A 25,000-nucleotide genomic window follows, 5' to 3' on the forward strand; every position below is an offset into this window, starting at 1 on the left:
TATCTCATACCATAATACGATTATTATCTAACTATTATCTCATTTTATTACAGCCAGTATTATCACTATTATTATCTTGTTAGCACAGTCTTGCGCCACATGCTACACTAACCTTTCAATGCTTGAGTGAGTGACAAATAAAAACCTCTTGAATCTTGAACTCTTGAATCATGTACTGTATGTAAAGCCCTCCAGCAGCACCACAATTATCATAAACTCTTGCAGACGCGTTGCTAGGTCTCTACTAGGTTGGGGGCTTAGCCCCCCAGGCAACGGCCACATGCACGTGCGCACAGCGCGCGCGAAATTTTTCACGGATTTCGGCAGATTTGGGTACTTTTTCCCCCGTTTTTTGTTACTTTATTTCGGTTTTAGGGTTAGTGGTAGGGTTAGCTTAGGGTTATAGATATATAATTCAAAAGATATATATTTTTATATATATATATATATATTTTTTTTAATTTTATTGGTGGCTTTGGATAAAACATTGGTGGCTATAGCCACCGATGCCCCCGCGTAACGACGCCCCTGAACTATTGTCTTCCAAATTTTATAAACAACTCGAATAAACTTGTACTTGTGTTGCATTACTCATAATATAATAAACTTTCATTATGATCTTTATTAGGAACATGGCATAATAATGGCCTATTTCTTCTTCTTATGATTAAATGAAAGTTGTTATGACATTATAACAATCACAGATAATATGATCCCCATTGATCACTGTACTTACTACAACTTTGACCTACTGTACTCCACTGGTGAAGCCAACTTTCTAACTATAAATAAAGTCTGGCAATGTGATCCTTTCCTAACATCTGTGGTAATTTAACTCAGAGAGTGTAAAAATTTACCCTTACAGGTCATGCCTACAGTATGTGTGTATACAGGTTATGTCACATCTTAAACTTGAACAGCTTAAATATACGATCAGAGGCTCCACTCAGAAGTATACTATTGTCTGGCAAGCGTTTCTGTCATACTTTGAGGAGGCGTATTTTACTGTTGCAATATAGCCATTCGCCATTCTTCCCCCCCCCTTCCCTTTCCCTCTTCTTCCCAGTTATAATTGAATTATTTATTGTCTCCGCCAGGCCGAAAGGCATGGCGAGAGAGTATGTTTTGCCCCCTGTCCGTCCGTCCGTCCGTCCGTCCGTCCGTCCGTCCGTCCGTCCGTCCGTCCGTCCGTCCGTCCGTCCGTGTGTCTGCGACCACCTAATCTCCGTTGGCCCGGTCGCTGTGAACCCTACCTGGATGCCACAGCAGAATCTCTGCCCCACATTTTTCAGATCAGCCTGTCATAGCGCCACTTTTGCCAAACACTCCTACAGATTTTGTCCAAACAACACACAAATCGGTACACAGTATCTCTATAGCCATGTGATCAACACGGATCTGTCCGATTCTCCATATTCCATCCTGATTGGCTAAGATTGGCTTCCAAAGTTGTAGGGACACCTACCCTGGGCGGTGTCCCTTATTTCAATCTCTGGGAGTTGGCAACCCTAACCTTGCCATACCTTAGCTTTTGCTGAACTGATGCCACTGGACATACACACAAAATAAACAGGTACAGTGAAAAGAATATGATGTCAAAATGTACATTTTCTTATAACAATAACAATGCGTAGTGTGTGTTACAAAATCGAAAAATCCAAAATAGGACCGTCATTTTTAGCTTGCGGCCCCTTGGACTTTTGGTATTTTGCTGAGTGGCCCCTGAGCCATCTTAAGTTGAGTAGCCCTGCTCTAAACTCTCAACCAGTCAGCTCAGCTAAATAGCATACCTGGAGCTGTGAAAGACTCATTGCAAAATACACGGACCACCACAGTAATAAGAACCTAAACACACGAGTTAAGATGCATGAATGGTGAGACAGCACCTTAGGATATCCCAGCCTAAAGTCAACAGGTTACTTATAGACAAGAACTGGCAAATGTAAGACAGGGGTTCCCGGTTTGACCAGTCAATGTGACATGGACTTGGAAAGGTCAAAGCTCTCAGATGGGTAAATTGTTCTACGAATAACGCTAATGAATGTACTTGGATTACACTGTGACGACATTCATCTCATGTATAAAGACACCCTGAATCCTGTAAGATCCTAGGCAGACCTGCAGCGGTCTGCTTCAGCTTGTGTTATTGGCTTATGTATGGCTGACTATTTAATTAAACTAATACGCGATTATAACTCGTCGTTGTCTGTCAATAACTTTGATTAATAAGTTAACAGTATGTGTGTATACAGGAAAGTAACTCTTTAAAACGAGTGCTACTGTACATCACAGCGTATTTTTATTTATGTAATTTAACGGATTGTATACCAATATTGTCCTCTGTGTACTATATACTATTTATTTATTTTGTCCTATACCAGTTTGTTTATTATAATGGATTATAACTATGAGAATTAATTTGGGATGCATAGCAAGTGTTACCAATTTGGCAGCAATGATGAAGTATTATAACACTTGATACTTATAAGTCATTATAAAATGCCTTATAATGTGTTATGGTTATGGTTATAAAGCATTATGAACATTTATGAGCTCTTTGATTTGATTATACAGGGTTATGAGCAAATTATAATGCCTTATAAGTATGTTCATGATGCGTTATACATATATGGATGCATAGCAAGTGTTAACAACTATTAAGTAAACTAACTGTCACTTTTGCGGTCATCATCTGCATCGTTATGCAGAAGATTTTTCCCAGCTTAAAATAAATGGGTTGTTGACTCACCTGAAACCAGTGGGTAATCATGTGCGTAATCATGTGCGTATGGTCTGCAAAATGTCTAGTACACATAGCTTAAGTCATGAATAAGGTTAATGATACCCTTGCTGAATACAGAGCCACCAACAATAATTAACAAAATACATCAGTGTCGTTTATTACCATGTACCTATTATTTGTTTTCAAATATCTTTGTTATAGATGACTATGTGCCTTAATTACTTTATTCTAAACCAGGGGTTTTCAACTGAATGTGAACCACGGACCACCACCCTGACTAAGAATCAACCTGGAGACCGCTGCTGCGTTGTGTGGGGATATGGGCTAAGATTCGTTTTTTGGTAACGTGTGATATGCATCCCATGTCAATAAGGCATTATAAACATACTTGTACATACTTGTATACTGTAATGCATTATAATCCGCTTATAACACTGTATAATTATAGTTATAAGAACTCATAAATAAACACTGTTAAACCAATGGTCCACGGACGGACTACTAGTGGCAGAATTAGGTGGCACTACATGGCATAATTAGGTCTGCCGGCGGTCCATGGGGATTTAAAAAATGATTTAATACATAAATTGTATTTTGGTTAAATGTACTAAAATATTTAACTAACTAATACTTAATACTAAGTCCATACAATTTAAGAAAGTATTTGATTGAATAGGTGTGGTGTGGGCGAGAAAAGCTTACAATTAAATAATGACTGTTAAAGGTTTAATGACATTCACTTTTACACCACATTCAAAGTCTTTGTCCTGGTCCTTCAAAAGTGTACAAAAAGTTTTAAGTGAAAATTCCATTCCAGTGATCCATGGCAGGTGTTTTTCTCTCACATTTCTAAAGCCTTTTCAACTGCAATGAAAAAAGAAATCTTTGCCTGCGGGTGTCGCTTTTTTTTTGCCTGTCAATCATCGCCTCTGCTCCGCCCCCCCCAAAGGAAAGGATAGGGGAGGGGAGGGGCGAGGAGGAGAGTGGGCGGGATTAATCGACTGTGACCTCACTGTCGAAGGGCCAAGCTCAGATTACTTTTCAGCCTAATTATTCAGAAAACCCCAGACCACAGAAAATCCACTGAATGTTCTAAGTTCAGTTTTTTTGGGTGTAATTGAGGTCATAAAACCCCAAATAAAACATTGAAAATAAAAAAAGTGAAAATGAATGTCATGATACCTTTAATGGCTTGATATAATTTGCACGATACTTTCCCTTCTTGAGATTCCAACTCCGTTTTCTGTGGCACTTCTTGACCTCCGACTTGCCAGTAAATGACAACATTGACGCGTCATCTTAGGTCACCAGGACATTTAGTGCACTGTTTCTCAACTAGTGGGCCATGGACCACGGCATAATTACAGGTGGTCCATCTGGTCTGTCTCTTCTTGGCTATAGTGGACACAAGGACATGTCTCTTCTTGGCTATAGTGGTGGACAGGGACAGAGTCTTATGTCATGTTCTGGCTCCGACCTTGCCCTGCACAAATTCTTCAGGTATGCCAGTGTGAAAATACCACTCTCACAGTGATATGTAGTTACAAAAGGTAAAATACATTTGGTCTTTGCTGTAAGCTCTGTGAATTGTCTGACAACTCATCCAGAACTTCACAAGTGTTTCATAATGTGCCTCTTGACAGAGTCTGAGGACATGCCAATGAGCTCATCCTGTTTTATATTAAGCTTGAAGTACTTTTAGAATTGAAGCATAAGCCTCTTCAAATTACGACTGATAATGATGATAATGTCTTTAATTCCCCTGTCCTCAAATACCAAGTTACTAAGTTTCTCCAAAATAAATCTAAATCAAATTATGGGGGGGGGGACATAAATGGGACAGATGACTCGGCTGAAACCAATGGATTATCATGTGTATAAGGATCTGTAATTGTGTTTAAAAGTCACAAATAAACGTAGGCCTCACCAGCAATGAATAATGTATAAACGGCTATTTAAACAGATTTGCTATAGTTTTTTCAACATCACATGACATCACACCTATCCCCCCCCCCCTCTCATTACTGTACATATTTTAGTTTTTCTGTTTTCAAACTGTTTTTATGATGTTTTGCATAGTAGTGTATATCTGTCTGTCATTAAATGTCTATGAATTGAGTAGAAAGGACCCCAATGGAAACAAGCCATAGGCTTTCTTGGGTTTTAAATCCTCTTAGCTGACCTTGTATTGAACTGTACTCTCCTGTGCTTTTTTTTTTTTTTCAAACTGCTAATAAAGTATTCAATCAATTAATCAAAAATCTATTGCAACAAGTACAATCATGTCTAGTTTTTGAAGGAAGCCAAACCACTGTAGGCCAAGGTTATACAACATTATAACTCAGTCCTGTCAGTCAGTAAACAAATTAACCTGATTGTTGGGAAAATCCTAGTAGTAGGATTATACACACATTATTGCCGTGAAGTAATTATATAAGGTAACATGTAACATGAATATAATGGCTGGATACACTCTAAAGGAGAGATCCGGTCATTTTAAGTGTTATCTTTGATGTGTCGCTAATCACTCACCAACGTAGAAAGGGCCGTTGAGTTATTCCAGAGAATCCCCTGTCGTCCAGTCTGGCGACCCCCCCCCCCATTGGCATAATGGGAGCCGTGTGTAAGAGTGAAAATTTACTTGCACCGAAATAAATAAAAGGCCTAAACTGTCCGTGTTGCTCCAGCGTTTTCTCTTCTGCAGAGTGAAAATCGTCTATTATAACCGATGAAAAGTTGTTGTGTTTTCTACTACCACTCATCGTGGAGTCTCAGGATACTCAAACATGCGCTGAATGTCCCGCACGAGCTACCGTTCGTGCAGAACGACATGACGCTGGTTGCTTGTTTCTCTCACAGAACCTGGCGTCTTATTTATTGGATTTCATGGAAATCCTCCCAATAGATTTTGAGTTATCTTGTGTGCAAGAGGACATTTAGAACTTCACCAGCCTGCTCAGGGTCCTGACCCCATGGCCTTTCTTCTAGTACAAAAATATAAAAGTGTTTACTTTAAAACCCAGAAAATATTACAGATGGTTCTTTCTTCTAGCACCACCTCGGGTGTTGCTAGAAGAAAGGCCATGGGTGGTGCTAGAAGAAAGGTCATGGGGTCATCTAAATCAATAGGATTCACCCTCGGGGAAGCATGATGATGTGTTGGACAGTGTTGGACAGACCGCCGTCTTTCTAAATAGTATGTACGTATGTGTCCCATGGTGGAGTTGGGTGAACGTTCGCTGATCTACAAGCTCACAACATCAGCTATTTTCAGCGAAAACTAAGAGTGATGCATATTATGCTTGGTAAACTACTTTCAATACACACGGGTGTCTGGATATTCTTGACGTTTTATGCTATCTAAACAGCCGATGGGAACCGACTAACAGCTCCCTGTATCTTACCAGATGAGATTCTAAGTAAGATTTAGGAGTAACTGTCCAAGCCTGACGTCTGTCCTTGGGAGCCGTCCTCCACTATTGTATTGTCTCACACAGTTCTCTCCCAGACTCCTGAGAGAACTAACTGACTATGTATTGTTCTGCTCTCTCTTAAACCTTGGTTTTGGAGACTTCAGTGTATTCCTACTCAAAGTTGATTCAGCATACAGCACATCAATTTGACTACTTTAACTTGGAAGAGGGATATAAAGGATTTGATACTCTTATTAAGTTATGCTGTAGGAAAACAAAATGAGCACTCTCAGTCTGTATATAATGCAGCAGTTTGCCGGGTGCACGGCTCACGAAGATTCACAGTAAGAAAGTAATAGCCAGCACTCCAAAATCCTTCCAGTACTTTTAATCCATATGCGCACGGACAGACACAGCAAGCTGTGTCTGTCCGTGCGTGTCCTGCGCATATGAATTAAAAGTAACAGAAGGACTTCAGAGTGCTGGCTATTACTTTATATATATATATATATATATATATATATATATATATATATATATATATATACAGTATATAAAGTAATAGCCAGCACTCTGAAGTCCTCTGAAGTCCTTCTGTAAGTATGTATGTATGTAAAAACACATCTTTTAATACTGAATAATTATGATAGCCTTCTGCTCAATAACACACTTTTCCATAGGGAGGAGCAAGAAGTGGTTCACAAGAAGGTCTCGAATGACACAAAAAAATTATTACTTGCCAAACCCCAAAATACACCAAAATACTGGAAATTCAGCACTATGCAGTCCCCTCCACTGGGCTTTCTTGTCCGTGACACCTTAAGTCTTTTGCATTGCTGACTAAGATCGTTTTAATTCTCACACGGTTTTTCATTCTCACACCTCCAGCTCTGTAACACGTACTATTTTTACTTGCACCGTTTTTCTGAATTTTTCCGACCCTCCTGTTATCTCATTACCAACTGTGCACTATTCATGCGCTCATTTAATCTTAATGAAGCCCTGAGTTAGGGACCCTTCTTAGGGTTCTTCCTGTAAAAGGGCACAGAGATCGCGTGTGTGATTGGATTACTGACTTGTCTGGCGCTAATGTGGAGCAACATCTCTCTCTCTCTCTCTCTCTCTCTCTCTCTCTCTCTCTCTCTCTCTCTCTCTCTCTCTCTCTCTCTCTCTCTCTCTCTCTCTCTCTCTCTCTCTCTCTCTCTCTCTCTCTCTCTCTCTCCTGAACCTCTCATACCATGGCTGTCTAAAGCCAAAGGAGACTTGCTGTTGTGCAGTTTTGGTATCAGCTTCCCTGTGGACCATTAGAAGACTGGACCCATTATGTAAAGAAATGGGTCACGACTGAAAAGAAAGACAAGTGAAGGACAAAGATAAGAAGAGAGGAGAGAAGGAGGCATGCATGTCACCCCGACAGATACAGTACAGAGCTATTTTACATTTCCCTTCACTCTGTGGTTCCAAAATAATCTATAAAATCTGCACTCATGAATTCTAATTTTGCCAAGTAAGACTGTCCACAGCCCCAATAAGGAAGACATTTCATGACCTTTCAAAAGCAGCCATTCCCTTGCTTTTTCATCACCAACACCAAGCACCGCGGATGAAACATTTGACCTTACGCGACTCAGAGAGCTCACGCGTTTGCTCATGCTGTCATAAGATAAAGGCTGCAACGCTTGTGTCTTGCGACTACTTTTCAGTCATTCTTATACACATAGAGCCCCAAGGACAACAGCACGGTGCTCATGTTACTCAACATAGCACTGCAAATAAAGAGTCTGCACCCATGGCCTTGGAGATGCCCTCAACACCTGGTCCAAATGCTGAACTCAATGTACTCAGAGAGATACTGGCTAAACAATCTTATTCGATTTGCAAAAATGTCACTTGGCAGAACAGGACTTACATCATAGTTGGCCTAAAAACCTTGCTGGATTCAGTTACATCTTATTTACAGTACACTGGCTACAACTCCTGTGTTCCTCGTTATGTTTATGAGAAATATTTGTGGTCTTGTGCAACTACCCTCAGGTCTTCAAGTGCTGACCTGCTCGAGGTGCCTACAATGACATATAAAAAATACGGTGAAGCAGCATTCTGCTTTTACGGACCGACAGTGTGGAATAAACTCCCATTACACTTAAGACAGGCAGCCTCTGTCGATAGCTTTAAAGCACAGCTCAAGACCTATTACTTCACTCTTGCTTTTAGCTGATTCTTTGGTTGATTTTAATTCCTCACTGTATTGCCTATTTTAATGTTGTTTTATGCCTTTGCTTTTATTTTATTTTATTTTTGTTTGCTTTATTGTTAAATTGGTTCTAACTGTAATTGTATTCTTGCTCTGTAAAGCACTTTGAGCTGCATTTCATGTCATGAAAGGTGCTATACAAATAAAGTTTATTATTATTATTATTATTATTACTTGTGGACTGAATTCTCACTCTTCAAGAATCTTTGTTGAGTTTTTTTTTTCTTCCTTTTTTCCATTGTATGACAGATATTCTGGCTTAACTATCGTCAAGTAAACACTTTGATGGACATTCAATCACTTTGCCTTGTCATACTCTGCCAAGTAGTCTCCATCTATGGAGGCCTTTGTGATGGCACAGTTGCCTCAAAGAAATGTTGTCCACCACCTTGTGATGGCACTGCTGTCACAATGAATAGAACCCTCTTGGTCACAATCTATTGGTTTGTCGATGATGCCATAGGTCTGTCTACCAGATGTTCAGTCTACAGTGAAAGAATGGATTTTTGTTCCCTTCTCAGTTACAATGTGTCCTTCACAGTGGGATTACCATTGTGTCATACAATCCTTCATCTCATAAAGTAAACAGACTACACACATGTCCTCCATCTATACACAACAGCTGAATGAGAACATTAGAACATGTGTAATGACCACACAAACGAGTATGATAGTGTATGTACATGCTCACATGTGTGGCCGTGCACGTGCACATGCACATGCGCGTGCGCGCGCACACACACACACACACACACACACACACACACAAACACACACACACACACACACACACGCACGCACGTTTGCACACAAACTCAAGCGAGAAATCTTCTCGTCATATCTCCCCAAAATCCATCTGCCTTTCTCTCTCCCCTCTATTCCGCTCTATTCCCTTTCCTCTTTCATATCAAGATCACGTTTATCAACTTCACGTTTGTCCTTTAGTCTTAACTGAGACCTTTACTTTTCCTTTCATGCTCTGCTTAACCCCAGCCCCAGCCAACGTCTGGTACAAACAATACACTTCAAAACAGACTTCCACTTTTTTTTGCCACGGGTTCAACAACAGGGTTATTTATTTTTCCCACGGAGGATATGATTTTGAATGTGCATCGTGAAAACATTGGATTTACATGGTGTATTTAATAGATGTAATACAGACGCGTCGCTAGGTCTCTACTAGGTTGGGGGCTTAGCCCCCCAGGCAACGGACACGCGCATGTGTCCCTCCTCCCCGCGTGCAATTTTGCGGATTTCGGCGGATTTGGGTACTTTTCCCCCCGTTTTTTGTTACTTTATTTCGGTTTTAGGGTTAGGGGTAGGGTTAGGTTAGGGTTATAGATATATAATAAAATATATATATATATATATATATATATATTTTTTTTTTTGGTGGCTTTGGATAAAACATTGGTGGCTAAAGCCACCGAAGCCCCCGCGTAACGACGCCCCTGATGTAATATAGCCAACAACAAATGTTGTTCAGCAAAAAATAAATACAAACGCTACAAATTCATTGCAAATACATACATGTTTCCACCAGACACTTCCTTTAACCGAACTATGGTAGTAGCAGGCTGTACCTTTTTTTCATAATTTATGTTAGGAAAGCAAGCCCCGTTTGATGGCTTACTGTAAATAAGGTTTACTGTTACTTACTCTTTGTTGGCTGCACATGCATCAGTGGAATAGTTATTCTGAGCAAATGGTGCCTCACAGAGTCCAGTATTGCATGGAAGATCTACGATGTATACAAAGTGGTACCGGATGTTTGGCTGCTGACATAGCCTGTTAACAAGATGGTAATTAAAAAGCTCACGGTCAATTGGGCAAATTGTTTAACAGTACGCCACACCTGAATTGGAGAGAAACAAAAAAACATACACCCACCTTTTATAGCTTTTTACGACTAACCCTAAACCGTAGAAAACAATTTGAGGTATTTACAAGCATCCACAAACCTTTATATACACACGCACTCACGCACGCACGCACGCACGCACGCACGCACGCACGCACGCACGCACGCCAGTGGTGGAAAAAGTACTCAAATGTTTTACTTAAGTAAAAGTATCAATACTGCAATGTAGAAGTACTCTGTTACAAGTATAAGTCCGGAATTCAAAATTTACTTGAGTAAAAGTACAAAAGTATTGGTATAAAAATGTACTTAAAGTACCAAAAGTAAAAGTACTAAAATGTTTGAAAATAGCAGATCTACAAGCTTACAACGCGTCGCGATGCGACGCGTTGTGAGCTTGTAGCCTAGGTATAAATAGCCTAGGTATAAAATAGGGCTAAAGTGGTTAATGTATATTTCATAATGTAATATATTCATATCTGCAAAGTAGCCTAACTAGTAACTAAAGTTTTCAAATAATTATAGTGGCGTAAAAGTACAATATTTGCCTCTGAGATGTAGTGGAGTAGAAGTAAAAGTATAGACAATTGGAAATACTCCGGTAAAGTAAAAGTACCTCAAAATTGTACTTAAGTACAGTACTTGAGTAAATGTACTTTACATGTTACCTTACACCACTGACACACACACACACACACACACACACACACACACACACACACACACACACACACACACACACACACACACACACACACACACACACACACACACACACACACACACACAAAACAAGAGGGAGAGATCTTTATTGCTATGAAACCACCTGAGGCACGGCTGTGTCCAGGTGTTTCCACACCACTGCAGCTGTTGGCAGGAATAGGTCCCATCCATCAGCGGGGGGGGGGGGGGAGGTGATATACAGGCGGCCAGCCCACGGGTCAGTGGTCACACGTTTGATGACATGTCCCCGAGACCAGATCAGCACTGTTGTGTGAGACCTCACATTTCTGGGGCCTACACACCTCCAAAATACATTAGTCCAGAGGTCTTCAACGTTTTCAGGCCAAGGACCCCCTAGCTGAGAGAGAGATGAAGCAGGGACCCCCTACTCTATATTGTAAAATTGTGTTTCAGATTAAAGTTTTTTTTTACTTAGTCTGCTCTTTTTTTCCCTCTACACCTATAGCCTCTTTGCCAAAAATAGCCGATCTACAAGATCTCTCAACGCCTCGCAGCGCGAGGTGTTGAGAGCTTGTAGATCTGCTATTTTCGGCTAATGTTCCCCTCAGAAAAGGAATTCTAGGGTTCAAGTGGTTAATGTAAAAAAAAAAAATCCTATCACACAAAGATTTGGCGGACCCCCTATAGTAGCTCTGAGCACCCCCTAGGGGTCCCGGACCCCCTTTTGAAGACCCCTGCATTAGTCCTTAGTGGTTCTCAACCTGTGGGCCGGGGCCCACTGGTGGGCCGCAAGGATATTGCAAGTGGGCCCCCAAATAATTGGCAAAACTCAACGGTTTTAATGATAATTATGTTATCATTAATATTAAAACCACATGACATATCCAAAAAACACACTGGCTAAGGAGCTTCTTGGACATTGCCTATCTGGAACTGTCGTCGGCAAGGATTAACCATGCTCAACAGAGCACAATGTCACTGTGTGGACAAACCTGCAACTGTGATGCAGTGGATGTGTTGTACTAATGTTTGATTAATAGAATGGTGGAAGGAGGGCTGGGTGGGAAGGGATGGGGGGAAGAAGGGTGGGAAAAGGGAGAAGGGTGGGGGATACTGAGTTCAATGATGTTGGTTTTGTACTTCCTACGCATATTTGATTTTATGTGAAAAATCAATAAAAATGTAATAACAAAAAAAATATCAATATTAAAAAGGAATACCAATAAATAAGATCTTTGATCCAAGCCGGACAGTCGATTGATTGATCATTAAAATAAACATGCTCTGAAAATGCACGCGCCCCGCCCGCCCACCCGACCACTTAACAGGGCAGCCAAAAGGCTGCCTTGTTAAGGGGTCCGGTGGGTGGGCCGCGAAAGCTTTTAATATTTTCAAGTGGACCCTGATCCAGGAAAGGTTGGGAACCACTGCATTTAGTCCATCAAGACAACCGTTGTTTTCATCCACTCCAGCTTTAAACACATGACGCCTAACCGGAGAGATGGTGTAGAGGGGAAAAGGGAGCGGGCCAAGGCTACGCCCCTGGAGCATAGGTCTTAAGTGGTTAACTACAAGAGACAAGTGGGACTGCTGAGACCGAAGAAGCCAGCTGCTTCTCTCTAACTCCAGTCATTCTCACTCATTCTTTCCCTCCCTCTTGTTTCTCTCTCCTTCTCTCTCCCTCTCTGTCTCTGTCTGTTTTTATGGCTTCATCTGTCCACGAGCAAACACATTTCATACAGGGTTGCAGTTCAAAGTGCTTCACAGGCATGACGGAATTCAAATACTTCACAATTCAGAGAGATAAGTCAGATATAAAAGGTTAGCACATCAAGCACCAGGCAAAAACATAGAATATGTATAGAATCATGGCATAAGCACACGCACGCACGCTAGGGCATTAACAGAATAGTCGAATATTCGAATATTTGACTATCAAACCGACTATTCGACTATCAAACCACTTGAATGCCATTGAAAAAAATAATATATAATCAAATCGATTAATCGAATATTCGAATACTTATAGGTCGAATAATTCGAATGCTAAAAATCACTATTCGTGAATGCCCTAACGCACGCACACACGCACGCACGCGCACACACACACACACACACACACACACACACACACACACACACACACACACACACACACACACACACACACACACACACACACACACACACACACACACACAATAAAATGTGCACAAGAACTATAAGAGACATTCCAGGACTGACTGGTAAAGCACACAGCCTGGGGGCATGAGTATAATTTTAATGCAAAGTGTGGATTTCTGCTAATGATTAGAACTAGCTCTATTTCCCTCCTGTTATTCTTGATTCACACTTGTGGTGAGATAATTACTGTATGTATGAAAATCCACAAAGGTGGGAATGATGTGATATATTTTTTTATTGAGTGAGTAAACCAGACAGTATGGGAGAATTGTGAGCATTTGTATGCGATCAATGTGGAGCATTTTAAGAATTCACCATAAAAGAGTGAGCCTGGGTTATTTCAATAACAAAGGCATACTAATGATTGCACTTGATGACATGAATGAAAATAAATTCCACTTCAATCACTTTGAAGAACATGGCGAATGCAGTGAAATGAAGGCAAATCAAACAATCACTGACAAGTGATGACAGAGCAGTGCTGAAAGTAGGCTACACTGAGGAGTACTTGTAGAATAAAAAAGGGCAATTTAACAGTTTCAGGAAAAGATAATTACCTGAGATGTATCTTTCAACAATAAACATAATAAAGTGCCACCATTGTGTCAAAGTATTATCATTTTGTCAACCAAGGATAAAGTATTATCTTTTAATTTATGGCAGCAATTATTTTGTATGATACAAATGGTGAATATCAATATAATTTGGAGCGAACAAGGTAAGATATCTGTTAACACGCTGTTGTTGTTTTTTGTATGTTTGTTATTATAGGCTTAACGGAGTAAGGAAAGCTTAAGAGAAGACAACAGCCAAGAAAAAAAATCCTAAGTGTTAGATTAACCCTGATGTCTCTACTTTGCAGGTGTTAACATTAATGTTTATCTGCAGTGAAATTGATGGGGTCGAAGGTTTGACACACAGCTGTGGAGTCTGTGGTACAGCTGCCGCTGACAGACGGTGGGTGTTGTGAATTAAGTAATCCTCTGTTGTGGTCTGAAGAGCTATCTATTAAGGGTGGTGTTACAGTTGAGTTAATTCTCTGTTAAGCAGCAGTAGGCCCTAAGAACAAGATTTTATATTATATATTAAGCACATATACAGAGAATATATGAATTTGCAGAGGTCACATGGCCGACACATATGACACATGAATGATAGAGCTAAACTAGTCAAGGCAGGACATACACACATTATCTATGCGATGTTCTATAAGTAGATGAGCTGTACTTAAACAGTGGCCTCCTGTATGTTTGGCCTCCTGTATGTTTGGGCCAATAGTAACTTTAATAAAGTAGAGCTCATGGTGTCACAAACATACTGTATCTTATGCAATGGAATTAATCAGTATAGTCCATTACAGATAATTGGTGTTATACACACTATATAGTAGTTAAGGCTTGAACTGTTAGGCTTGACCTTTGTCTGTGTGACCAGTACTGATTCACTCTCATCGGCGTACACATACGGATATACTTGTGACTCCATGGTCACTGCTTTATTTCATACATACTGTACAACATTATGTTACATCATGATGTTTTACTGTGTACCTATTCAACTATGTTCCTTTCTACAGTATATGACTCATATCACCTGGTCACGTAATGTGACCAGTACCATTATATTCTCTGTGGGTTTAATAAACTTAAAAACTGGTTTCATCTTGTTCTGCAAGCACTTGCATACAGCGGAATATTTCAACTGCATCATAACGCAGCACTCTTAATAAAGTAATACTATATACTATATATATACTATATATATATATATATATATATATATATATATATATAATACTAGTACTATAATACTATATATATAATACTATATATATTATATATATAGTAATACAAAATTCACAACATTCCGGGTGCAGGTCTAACCTCCGACATTATTAAAACAGTGGGCAAAATGAAAAGGGACAACCCACCACAAGAACACTGCTTTTATTGTCTCCGCCAGGCCGAAAGGCATGGCGAGAGAGTATGTTTTGCACCCTGTCCGTCCGTCATTCCGTGTGTGAGTGAGTGTGTGTCATTCTGTCTGTGTACAGAAGCCTTCAGATTTTATCCGAATTTCACGCAAATCGGTACACATGATCTCTATAGTCATGTGATCTATTCTAGACTGGCTAAGATTCACATCTAAAGTTTGCAGGAGTGGCCCGTTTTGAACAAAATGCCGCAAATAATGAATGCAGCGTCCGATTGCGGTGAAACTTTGCACACACATTCGCACTACGTTGAGGAACAAATGCCACCCTTTTAACATTGCCCTATTATAGCGCCACCAGGAGGCCGAATTTTGCAAAAACGTTTTTTTTTATATAACTCCTACACATTTTGTTTAAACATCACGCAAATCGGTACACATTATCTCAACAGTCAAGTGATCAACACGGTTCCGTCCGATTTTTCATATTCCATCCCGATTGGCGAATTCGGAACATTGCTGGCCCACAATAACCTACGTGACCTGACGGAGACCTGTGCTACAAGGAGCACTTTTTCTAATTAGATATGGATCGTTAGTCATGTGGCAAACTTGCCATTGTCAGCAGAGTATTGCTGACACACCCACATCAGGAATGCTACGTCCGCAGTGACAGTTTAGGCTTACAGGAACTTGTTGTGAGGAACTACTTAGGAATTCATTGGAATTCTGAGAAAACACTGGGTGTTTTGCACTGCGTAGTCATCTGTTCAGTGTGTCATTTTACCACCCACAAACTATACAGGCCTCTCAGTTAGGGCATGTCAGTATAGGTGAAGATTTTGAATGTCATTTTCTTTCATTTATTAATTATACATTATATATTTGTTTCCAAAATTAGCAGACCTACAAGATCATTGCGATGAATTGCACTATTTTATTAATACTATATTACGATTACTATGTTCACTATGAATACAGGCGTGCCTTGAGATTTTGACTTGCCTATTGGTGTGCCTTGGGCACAAGATAAGTTTTAAAATCTCTGATTGAGACAAACATTTACAATTTTGCTGCATACCAAAACGGTATAATCACATGCAATTTCATTGAATAGTACAGATAAAGAGGTCGATCCAGGTAATAGAGGTCATGGTAGTCCTTGATATTCCTTGGAACAACCCTCTTGAATGCAATGAATCATTCTGTTTCATCTCCACCCTATCTGACAGTGACAAACAGCTTTAGAGACTTGCTAAAGACTCTGGAGCCTGAAGTAAGAAGAACCCAGTGGGGCATTAATGCTCAACACAGGTGGGGCATATCCAGGGTTGCCAGATCTGCTTATTATAATGTCCCCATAGTCGCTTCTTTTGGGCTAGTTTTCTTAGACCTAGTTGCTTGTTTCTCTCACAGAATCTGGCAACACTGGGCATATCCCCCCCCCCCCACACGCACACACACACAAACACACACACACACGCACATACACATACACACACACAGTGTAATATGATCTTCCTTATAGCAACTGACAGTGTCACGATGAGCTTGGTGAGACTCTCATACCTTCTTAGTGCTGTCAGGACATGACCCGCGCACGTACATGGGTGTCGGTGTTGGCTGCAGTGTTACACCGTTTGGCTCGAGCCAGTCACCACCAACGAGCCGTGATGGGCGGGGTCTGGCTTCCAGAACACAGAAATGTTCTGTGGCAGTATGAAATGCAATTTGTCTGTCAATTGATTTTTTTTTTTTCTGATTCAGGGAGCCCTTCCGAACCGAACTGTTCTGGTGGAGAGTATGCGTCTACCGTAAGTATTTACAGTATAGAATAAATTGGCATAACTCCAACCCAGACGTAATTTTTTTTACCATGAAACAACCATTTGTCTTGCAATGACCGGTAACATTGTCCTCAAAATGTCTATTTCTCAAATTCTACTATACTTGTGGGGATAGGTGTGCCTCACATGTTTTGTAGTCTACACGCACACACTCTCTCTCTCTCTCTCTCTCTCTCTCTCTCTCTCTCTCTCTCTCTCTCTCTCTCTCTCTCTCTCTCTCTCTCTCTCTCTCTCTCTCTCTCTCTCTCTCTGTGTCTCTCACGCACACGCACACGCACACGCACACGCACACACACACGGTCACACGCACGCCACACGCACACGCACACACAGTGTTAATATTCCCTTCTCACCATGTGTTGAAGTCCTCAAGTACAGCCAGAGCAAAATGTTCAAACACAGACTGGAGATGCCAGTTCTGTTGACAAACTCTCAGCTCACATGGGCAGCTCTGAAGCCAAATTCCCACAGCATCTGTGATACGGAGAGAGCTGCAGTCCCAGTCCTCTTTAGCTCAGTTTCACTCCCAGCCCAATCAAAGCCTTTAAAACCCACTTAAAAGACTGCTAGGCTGTTTTAGCTCTTAACAGTGTTCAAGTACAAAGATGTAACATACAGTACATTACCGCATAACGTGCATGATCTCATATACGGTATGTTGAGTGTGTGTGTCATTTCATATTGTACTTGTGTGTGCACACATGAGTACAGGCGTGCACGCATGAATGTGCGTGGAAGTGTGTGTTATGACCTGATTTATACTTAGTTGCGCACTGGTGTCATGCACTGAATATAACAGATCTACAAGCTGTACAAAATGGCTGGACTGCAATGATTCGTTGTGAACTTGCAGAGCCGCTATTTTCGTGCGTGACACCCGCGCGCAACCAAGTACAACTCTGGCTTAAGTCTGACCTTTGAGGACGACCTCCAATTCATCTCGCAGGATGTCAAATGTGCTGTATCTCGAGCTGGTCTGCGGGATGATGTTCTTCTTCAGCCATCCTCCACAAGCATACTGGTAGAAGTTGTCACACGGATCCACATTGGCATCCATGTTTTCAATCAAACGAGATGCTGCATGGAGGGAAAGAAAATAAGCTCTGAAAACTGTAGGAGTTGTATTATTTATTTATTTTTGGAACTTTCTACTTCTGCTTCCAATATACAGCATGATAATAACTATGGGCTCTTGGACCTAATACAATGACATGAATTCCCTATTATGGCTGTTACACAGAGCATTGTATTGTTGAGGATGTCTGATCGAACACCAATTAATAACAATTAAATAGTTATGGCAGATCCCAGGCTAGAGCCTAGTTAGAGAGCGGAAGGAGTTGCCCAGAACTGAGAAAAATAAGGGGGGGAGGGGGACATTTTCTCAACCACTTATGCCAATATACAGTACTTTGTTGTATGACAAATCTTTTATCTTTTAACTTTTCCCCCACAAAATGAATTGTGAAAAATTGATTATTTACAAGCTCACAACACGTCACATTGCGATGCATTGTAGATATAATTAGTGGTTTTCATTTTTTAAAAGATCACACTTGAAAACAAATAAATAAAAATAATCGAATTTCTTTTTAGGGTTAAAGGCATGGACTGTATAAAAAAGAATGGACAACGTGACGCCATTGGTTTCTACAGGCCGTAAATGAAGCCGATTGTTAAGGAATTTCAAATCCGCCATCTTTCAATATCGCGTCATATCCTGCAGAATGCCACCAGACCATTATTGGCTGGGTAGCTTGTCAATCAAGAACTACGTATCTCTGTGAGAGTAGTATTTTCATGCTCGCATACCTGAAGAATATGTACAGGGCAAGGTTCGAGCCGGAAATTTACATGAGACATGAGACTCCACAATAGCCAAGAAGAGACAGACATGGACCACCTGTAATCATGTCACGGTCCCATGGACCACTAGTTGAGAAACAGTTCACTCAATGACCTGGTGACCTATGATGACGCGTCAATGAAGTTGACAGCAGTTACAGGGAAGTAGGAGGTCAAGAACTTCCACAGAAAAGGGAGGAGAAGGGGTAGTGTACCGGATTGCCTTAGTTATCATTATTAGGAAATGTGCCCATGTAATAGGGTGTGTCTGCTCACTCATACATAAGTTACAAAAGTATATCAGTTTAATATGAGTGTAGTATAGAAGGCTGGATAAAGTAAGAGAAATACTCAAAAACACTCTGCTCGCATAATATTTCAGTCATTATTTAAGAACATGTGTCCGTGGACCCTTATAAAGGGTTATGCATATTTTAGTTCTTATAACTATAATCATGCAGTGTTATAAGCTGATTATAATGCATTATAGACATGGGATGCATAGCAAGTGTTACCAAAAAGACTAATCTTAGCCCATATCCCCACCCAACACAACAGTGGTCCCCTGGTTGATTCTTAGTCAGGGTGGTGGTCCCTGGTTCACAATGAGTTGAAAACCCCTGGACTAGAGTGTTTGTTCAGTAGCAGGGGTCCTCCTGTCCCTACGGCTCTTTAATAAACAGAAAATAAATGTTCAGGTGGGTTGCCAATTTCATCCTGTCAGGATAGACAGCTTAAATTATATAATGTTCCAGTTCCAATTTTGTCCTGTAGGGAGTTCTCTCTTCTGATTCTATAAAATTGGCATCCCGGCCTGAAAATGTATTGTCTGATGATTACTAAAGAGCTGGAAAGAGGAGGAGACCTCCGTTACTGTACACTCTGTTATTACTTTCCAAACATAGAGCTATTTAACGCATATTTCTTATCAAAAGAAAATCACTTACTGCACCTTGAATTTGGTTAACATACTTTTTCCCCCCATTAAATTGTGACAGTCTACATTTCCCAAATGTATTAAGGAGGGATAAAACATAACCCCACAGGCGCTAATAATTAATGAGCAGATCAAAAACATCCCCCCAGCAAATGGAACCCTGCATGTATTCATACATTCATACAGTACAAACAGACCAACACACATGCACAAACATAACACACAGTGCTTACCTGACTGTGTGCAGTCTGCCGTGGTGCAGATTTCATCTGAAATAAAATACACAGCAAGCCATCACTCCCTTATATTGATAGGGTTCATATAATCATGTAATTATCAAGAAATAAAGTGACAAAAACATAATTTTCCAACAGTAATTAGCAGGGTATTGAAAGCTCCATTTCTCCATCAATGATCATTTTAGATAAAAGTGACATAAATGTCTATCAATTTCATTTCCACTGGTTTTAACCTTCTTTATACAGCCCTACAAAGCCAAAGTGTGTGTGTGTGTGTGTGTGTGTGTGTGTGTGTGTGTGTGTGTGTGTGTGTGTGTGTGTGTGTGTTATACATATATATATATATATATATATATATATATATATATATATACCTTATACAGTAGAACTGTTTGTTTTTGTTTCGCTTGGTCACAAAGGGATTTGATGGTATAACGTTCGACCTCAAAAGTCCTCGTGTGGATTTACTCTCTCTCTTATTCCTCTACCAATCGATGGTTGCTTGTGATCTTTGATTCCTTAAGATAGTGTTACTCTTGAAAAAGGCACTCAAAACCAAACATTTGAGAAGTAAATAAAACAAATGAAATTATTCATCTAAAGCTCACAAAATACATATAAATGTCCCTTGGGTTGACCGGTCGTGAAGAACTACAGAGATTTCGCGCATTTTATGTAAGATGTGTGTGTGTGGGGTGGGGTTTGAGTGTGATCTATTGAATTCGAATGCACCCTATTTCATCTGCGTCATAATTTGAGTAAATAAATAGCAGCAGGGGGTGCACTTTCATGTGCCATTTCCCTTGGCACTCTGCCCACTTATGATGCATCAGTGCTACATTATGTGCTTCTACTGTAAATGTCTGTTTTAAGAAAATGACATTCAATTTGTCTATTTTAATTTCCAGATAGATGTATTTTATGGCCATAAGGCATTATCAGAGTCGTACGGAAATTGAAGAGTAAGTGGCCCTCTTTAAAAGACCTTTGCACACTGCATTCATCTCTCTGGCTCAGTGATTGTACTTTTGCACCGTGGAGGCCCATCAAACCTCGCTACTAACAACGCACTAAAAACGCACTCAGTTAAAAACAGTGAGGTATGCATGTTTCTCTTGGGCATTATTGTACACAGATTTCAGGGCAGAGTCTAAAAGCTCTTTGAGGTTCTCTGCATATTAACCTACTGTACCTTGTACCTGACAAGTACAGCAGTCACTCCATGATGTTAATAATAATAATCTTAGTACCCATAGTCGCTTTACAAAACAAATGGAAATAAACAACTTTATTAGGAGCGGAAAAGGCTAAAAACATTAAGCTAAGACTAAAAAGCAGAAATGTTCAGTTCACTCTATGCATGCGTACTGATGGAGAGATATTATGACTGATCATTTGATCATTCATAACATAACTGGGTTGTTCGCTTACTGGGTTGTTCGCTACACATAGACGTGTTCAAAGTTCGGCCCAGGGTCTAATCGTGGCACGAGGGCAGATTTTAAATGGCCCGCGGCTTCCTCCCTAAAATATATTATTTATGCCCCCCCACCCCCAGTAGTCATATGAAATTCATACTATGAAGTTTCGGAACGTTAATTAACCCGGGCAGGTTCCTCAGTAGAATTTGTAAGGATTCCTAACTGCACACTTACTTGTGTTGTCTCATTCTCAAAATATGAAAGAACTTTACTTTATTTCATTGTATTAACATTTTTGTAGAGACCTTTTCACACCTAGTTATATTTTGCTACATTTCCAACAAAAGACTATTGATATTGGACTGTGGTTAATCAAATACAATTGTTGTAAGGTGATGCATTTGTACGTGACTTTGTTACGGTCCAAAGCTACAGTATGACAGGAGATGCAGTCGGCCCTCGGGTACTTTCCTATTTTCAAATATTTCAAACCCCCTTTGAAAAACATTTGGACGCCCCTAGCTTATAGTTAGAATTTCAGAACTCACCAGTCTTCTGCGTGGCAAAGAGGATGACAAGAGCTACAATGACGATGAAGAGCAGGGAGACGATGGTGATGAGACCAATCTCAAGGGATGTCCAGCTTGGCTTCTTAGCCGACTTTGGGGGGTTTGTCTCTGTCATGCTCAGCTCTCCTCCTTCAGCTGCTGGCTGTGTCAACTCACCTACAGTAGGAGAGGAGAATAGAGGGGAAGGTCAGCAAAGAAACAAAAGGGAACGAAGAGAAGATACGAGCCTGAGTCGAGTGCAAAAAATAGCCAATGTAAAAACAGCTTGTAGATCTGCTATTTGTGGCGCGCTACTCCATTGTACGACTATAAATTACGATGAATGGGGTGGGTAAAAAATGTTAATACGTTCCGAAGCTGTACAGAATGAAGTAATAAACGTCAAGTAGTACAAAAAAGTAGTTGTCTGGAATAGAGTACCTAATTTAAGTGCAAATCGAAGAGAGAAAATGAAATGAGCTGAAAGGTGTACGAGATGAGAAAGACACAGCAGGACACTGAAGGAAAAGCAAAATCATAAGAAAATTAAAAATAAATGAAAAGGGCAAAAATGCAAGCTTAGAAAAGAAAACAAAGTGGGAACATTTCTTACCCTTTACCTATCCTCCAGACACAAAACAACGACTTCTAAAGCGGAGAAAGTAAAGGGTTCTTTTTGTACTCTCGGTGTCTCTGAGGTATTGATTTCACCTCTCGAGTCTGGAGGCAAGTGAAAACTCATGTAACCAGCAAGCGTATCTTTGAAAGCAATTAATCCTTAATCCTTAACTGACGCAACACACTCTCACACACACACACACACACACACACACACACACACACACACACACACACACACACACACACACACACACACACACACACACACACACACACACACACACACACCTGTCTGCGCGTACACACTTTTACAAGCTGATGTCAGAAGGCCCCTTTACAGGCCTTGTCTTAAAAATGCTAGCTGGGATGAGTGCACTCTGACCAGGAGGACAAAGTCTCACAGCTTCAAAGGGGTTTATATTTGTCACTCACTCATACAAGTAGCTACAGTGCAAGTAGCGAAATGTTGGTGTGACATGCCCCACAGACTATGCTCACAATATATAACAACAAAATATTAATATTGAGTATAAAATATAATACGACAGCTCCCCTTTTAATGAATCCAGAGACCACAAATTCTTAAGACACAAAACACACGTATGCAGCGGCACAGTTCCACTGCGCCTCAAATCATTCCCATTGTTCTTCATGACTAAACAACTCTTAATTGGCCATTACACACCACTGCTAGAAAGACTGGTCACAGTTTTATGTGACACCAGTCACACACCACTACATAATTGAAGTTTAGTAGAAACTCTGCTGTTTCCCTACAGCCTGTAGGGAAACAGCAGAGTTTCTACAAAACTTCAATTTCCCCTTTGAAAACAGCACCATGACTTTCACACTTATTTAACCACAGTTCTATACTATTGCTACACTCAAGTGAGTGATGGCTCAAAATGGAATGTGCGATTGTGCGTATATCACAACTTTGATGCAATATTCTTTTGGAATTTGAGTCAAACAGCATTGCAGTGTGTTTATTCGTGTGGGACGGATGTGTAGTTTGTGTGTGTGCGTGCGTGTGTAAACTGTACGTGCAGGAAGAAAGTTTATTGTTGGGCGATTCCTGATTATGTGTACCGGTTGTAATCCCGATTTGCATCATGTAGAATGCAATGGAACAGAAAGTGTGTTACAAGGGATTTGCAAAGATTAGAGGGAACAAGAGAGGGAGGGAATGCCGTGGGCAACAAGGTCGGTAAATCTTTAGACATAATTCACTCCCTCTCAGTATGTTGAGGTATGAGAGGCGTGTGTATACAGTAAAATTATCAGTATTAATGTAACTCTGAGTGTACACGCACACGTAACCAATTGGATCCTGACGAGTCTATTTGGGCACATGGTGAATGTTTTTGTACTGGGTAAAACAAAGTATTCTAATGATGTCATATATCATACCCCAAAAAGTCAAACACACAACCCTTTCCCTATGGTACTGGTTTCTTCCAAAAGTATGCAGGCACACAACACCCAATGCTGGAGGAGATTTGGCTACAGTTTAACGCATTGGTTCTCACAGTGGGGTCCGGGGACCCCCAGGGGTCCTTGGGTGGGGGGGTTACCAGGGGGTCCCCAGCAAATCACACAATCATTTTAACCACTTGAACCATATTTTATACTTTGTCTATTTGCCAGGGATTTTTCAAAAATAGCAGATATACAAGCTCATAGTGCGGCCGCACTATGAGCTTGTATATCTGCTATTTTTGAAAAATCCCTGGCACTAAATATTTTTGATATGGGGGGTCCGCAGCCAAATACATATCATTTTGGGGGTCCTAGGCATGAAAACGTTTGAGAACCACTGCCTTAACGCACAGAACTCACCAAAGAAGTGTCCGCACGCACACTTTGTCAAACAACCGGAGGAGTAAGACGTCAGACAGTGTCGCTTGCCTGATGCTCCGCTCACATGTCCGGGGCCTCCTCCACCCTCATGTTAGCTGTGCACGTAACGTAGCTTGCCTGACATTCCGCTCGCAAGCACCGCTCACATCTCTCGTGCACAGCTGTGGCATGTCTTATCCTTATATTTAGAACAGTGGTTCTCAACCAGTGGTCCGGGGACCACCGGTGGTCCTTGAGGGGGGTTCCAGGTGGTCCCCAGCTAAATGATGGTGTGTTGGTATTGGTAACCAAATGGACCCTTATAGATCTTTAACTCTTGAGAGCGTAAAATGAAACCAAAACCCTTACGGGTCCATTTGGTTTCATTTTATGCTCTCAAGATTTAAATTATTGTTAAGCATCTGCATTGCTTATTTAGAACAGTGGTTCTCAACCAGTGGTCCGGGGACCAGTGGCACCGGGTGAAAAAAGGGTTACAAAATCGTGGGGTAAAAAATTTAAGAAAAAAAAAAAAAAAAAAAACATCTGCATTACTTAATTAAAGAAATGTTATTTTGATCAAAGTTTGCCTGATATCTCTCCTATGGTACCAACATCAATACAGCGTGGAA

The 25,000-nt window shown here is 40.6% G+C and overlaps 1 protein-coding gene across 2 annotated transcripts in view; it reads right to left on the reverse strand.

The window, feature by feature from the left end:
- The window catches only part of LOC308084866 (neprilysin-like), a 91,440-nt gene that overhangs the window by 22,022 nt on the left and 44,418 nt on the right, over positions 1–25,000 (reverse strand). For both annotated transcript variants that reach the window (XM_080427819.1, XM_080427818.1), the window contains exons 2-4: positions 21,909–22,085; positions 19,934–19,969; positions 17,834–17,995 (exon numbers count right to left, since the gene is read on the reverse strand). In XM_080427819.1, coding sequence (XP_080283945.1) covers positions 17,834–17,995; positions 19,934–19,969; positions 21,909–22,085 — 375 coding nt within the window. The remainder of the gene's footprint in view (positions 1–17,833; positions 17,996–19,933; positions 19,970–21,908; positions 22,086–25,000) is intronic.

Source organism: Gymnoscopelus braueri (genome assembly GCF_963280865.1).
Source record: "Gymnoscopelus braueri genome assembly, chromosome: 5".
Lineage (NCBI taxonomy): Eukaryota > Metazoa > Chordata > Actinopteri > Myctophiformes > Myctophidae > Gymnoscopelus > Gymnoscopelus braueri.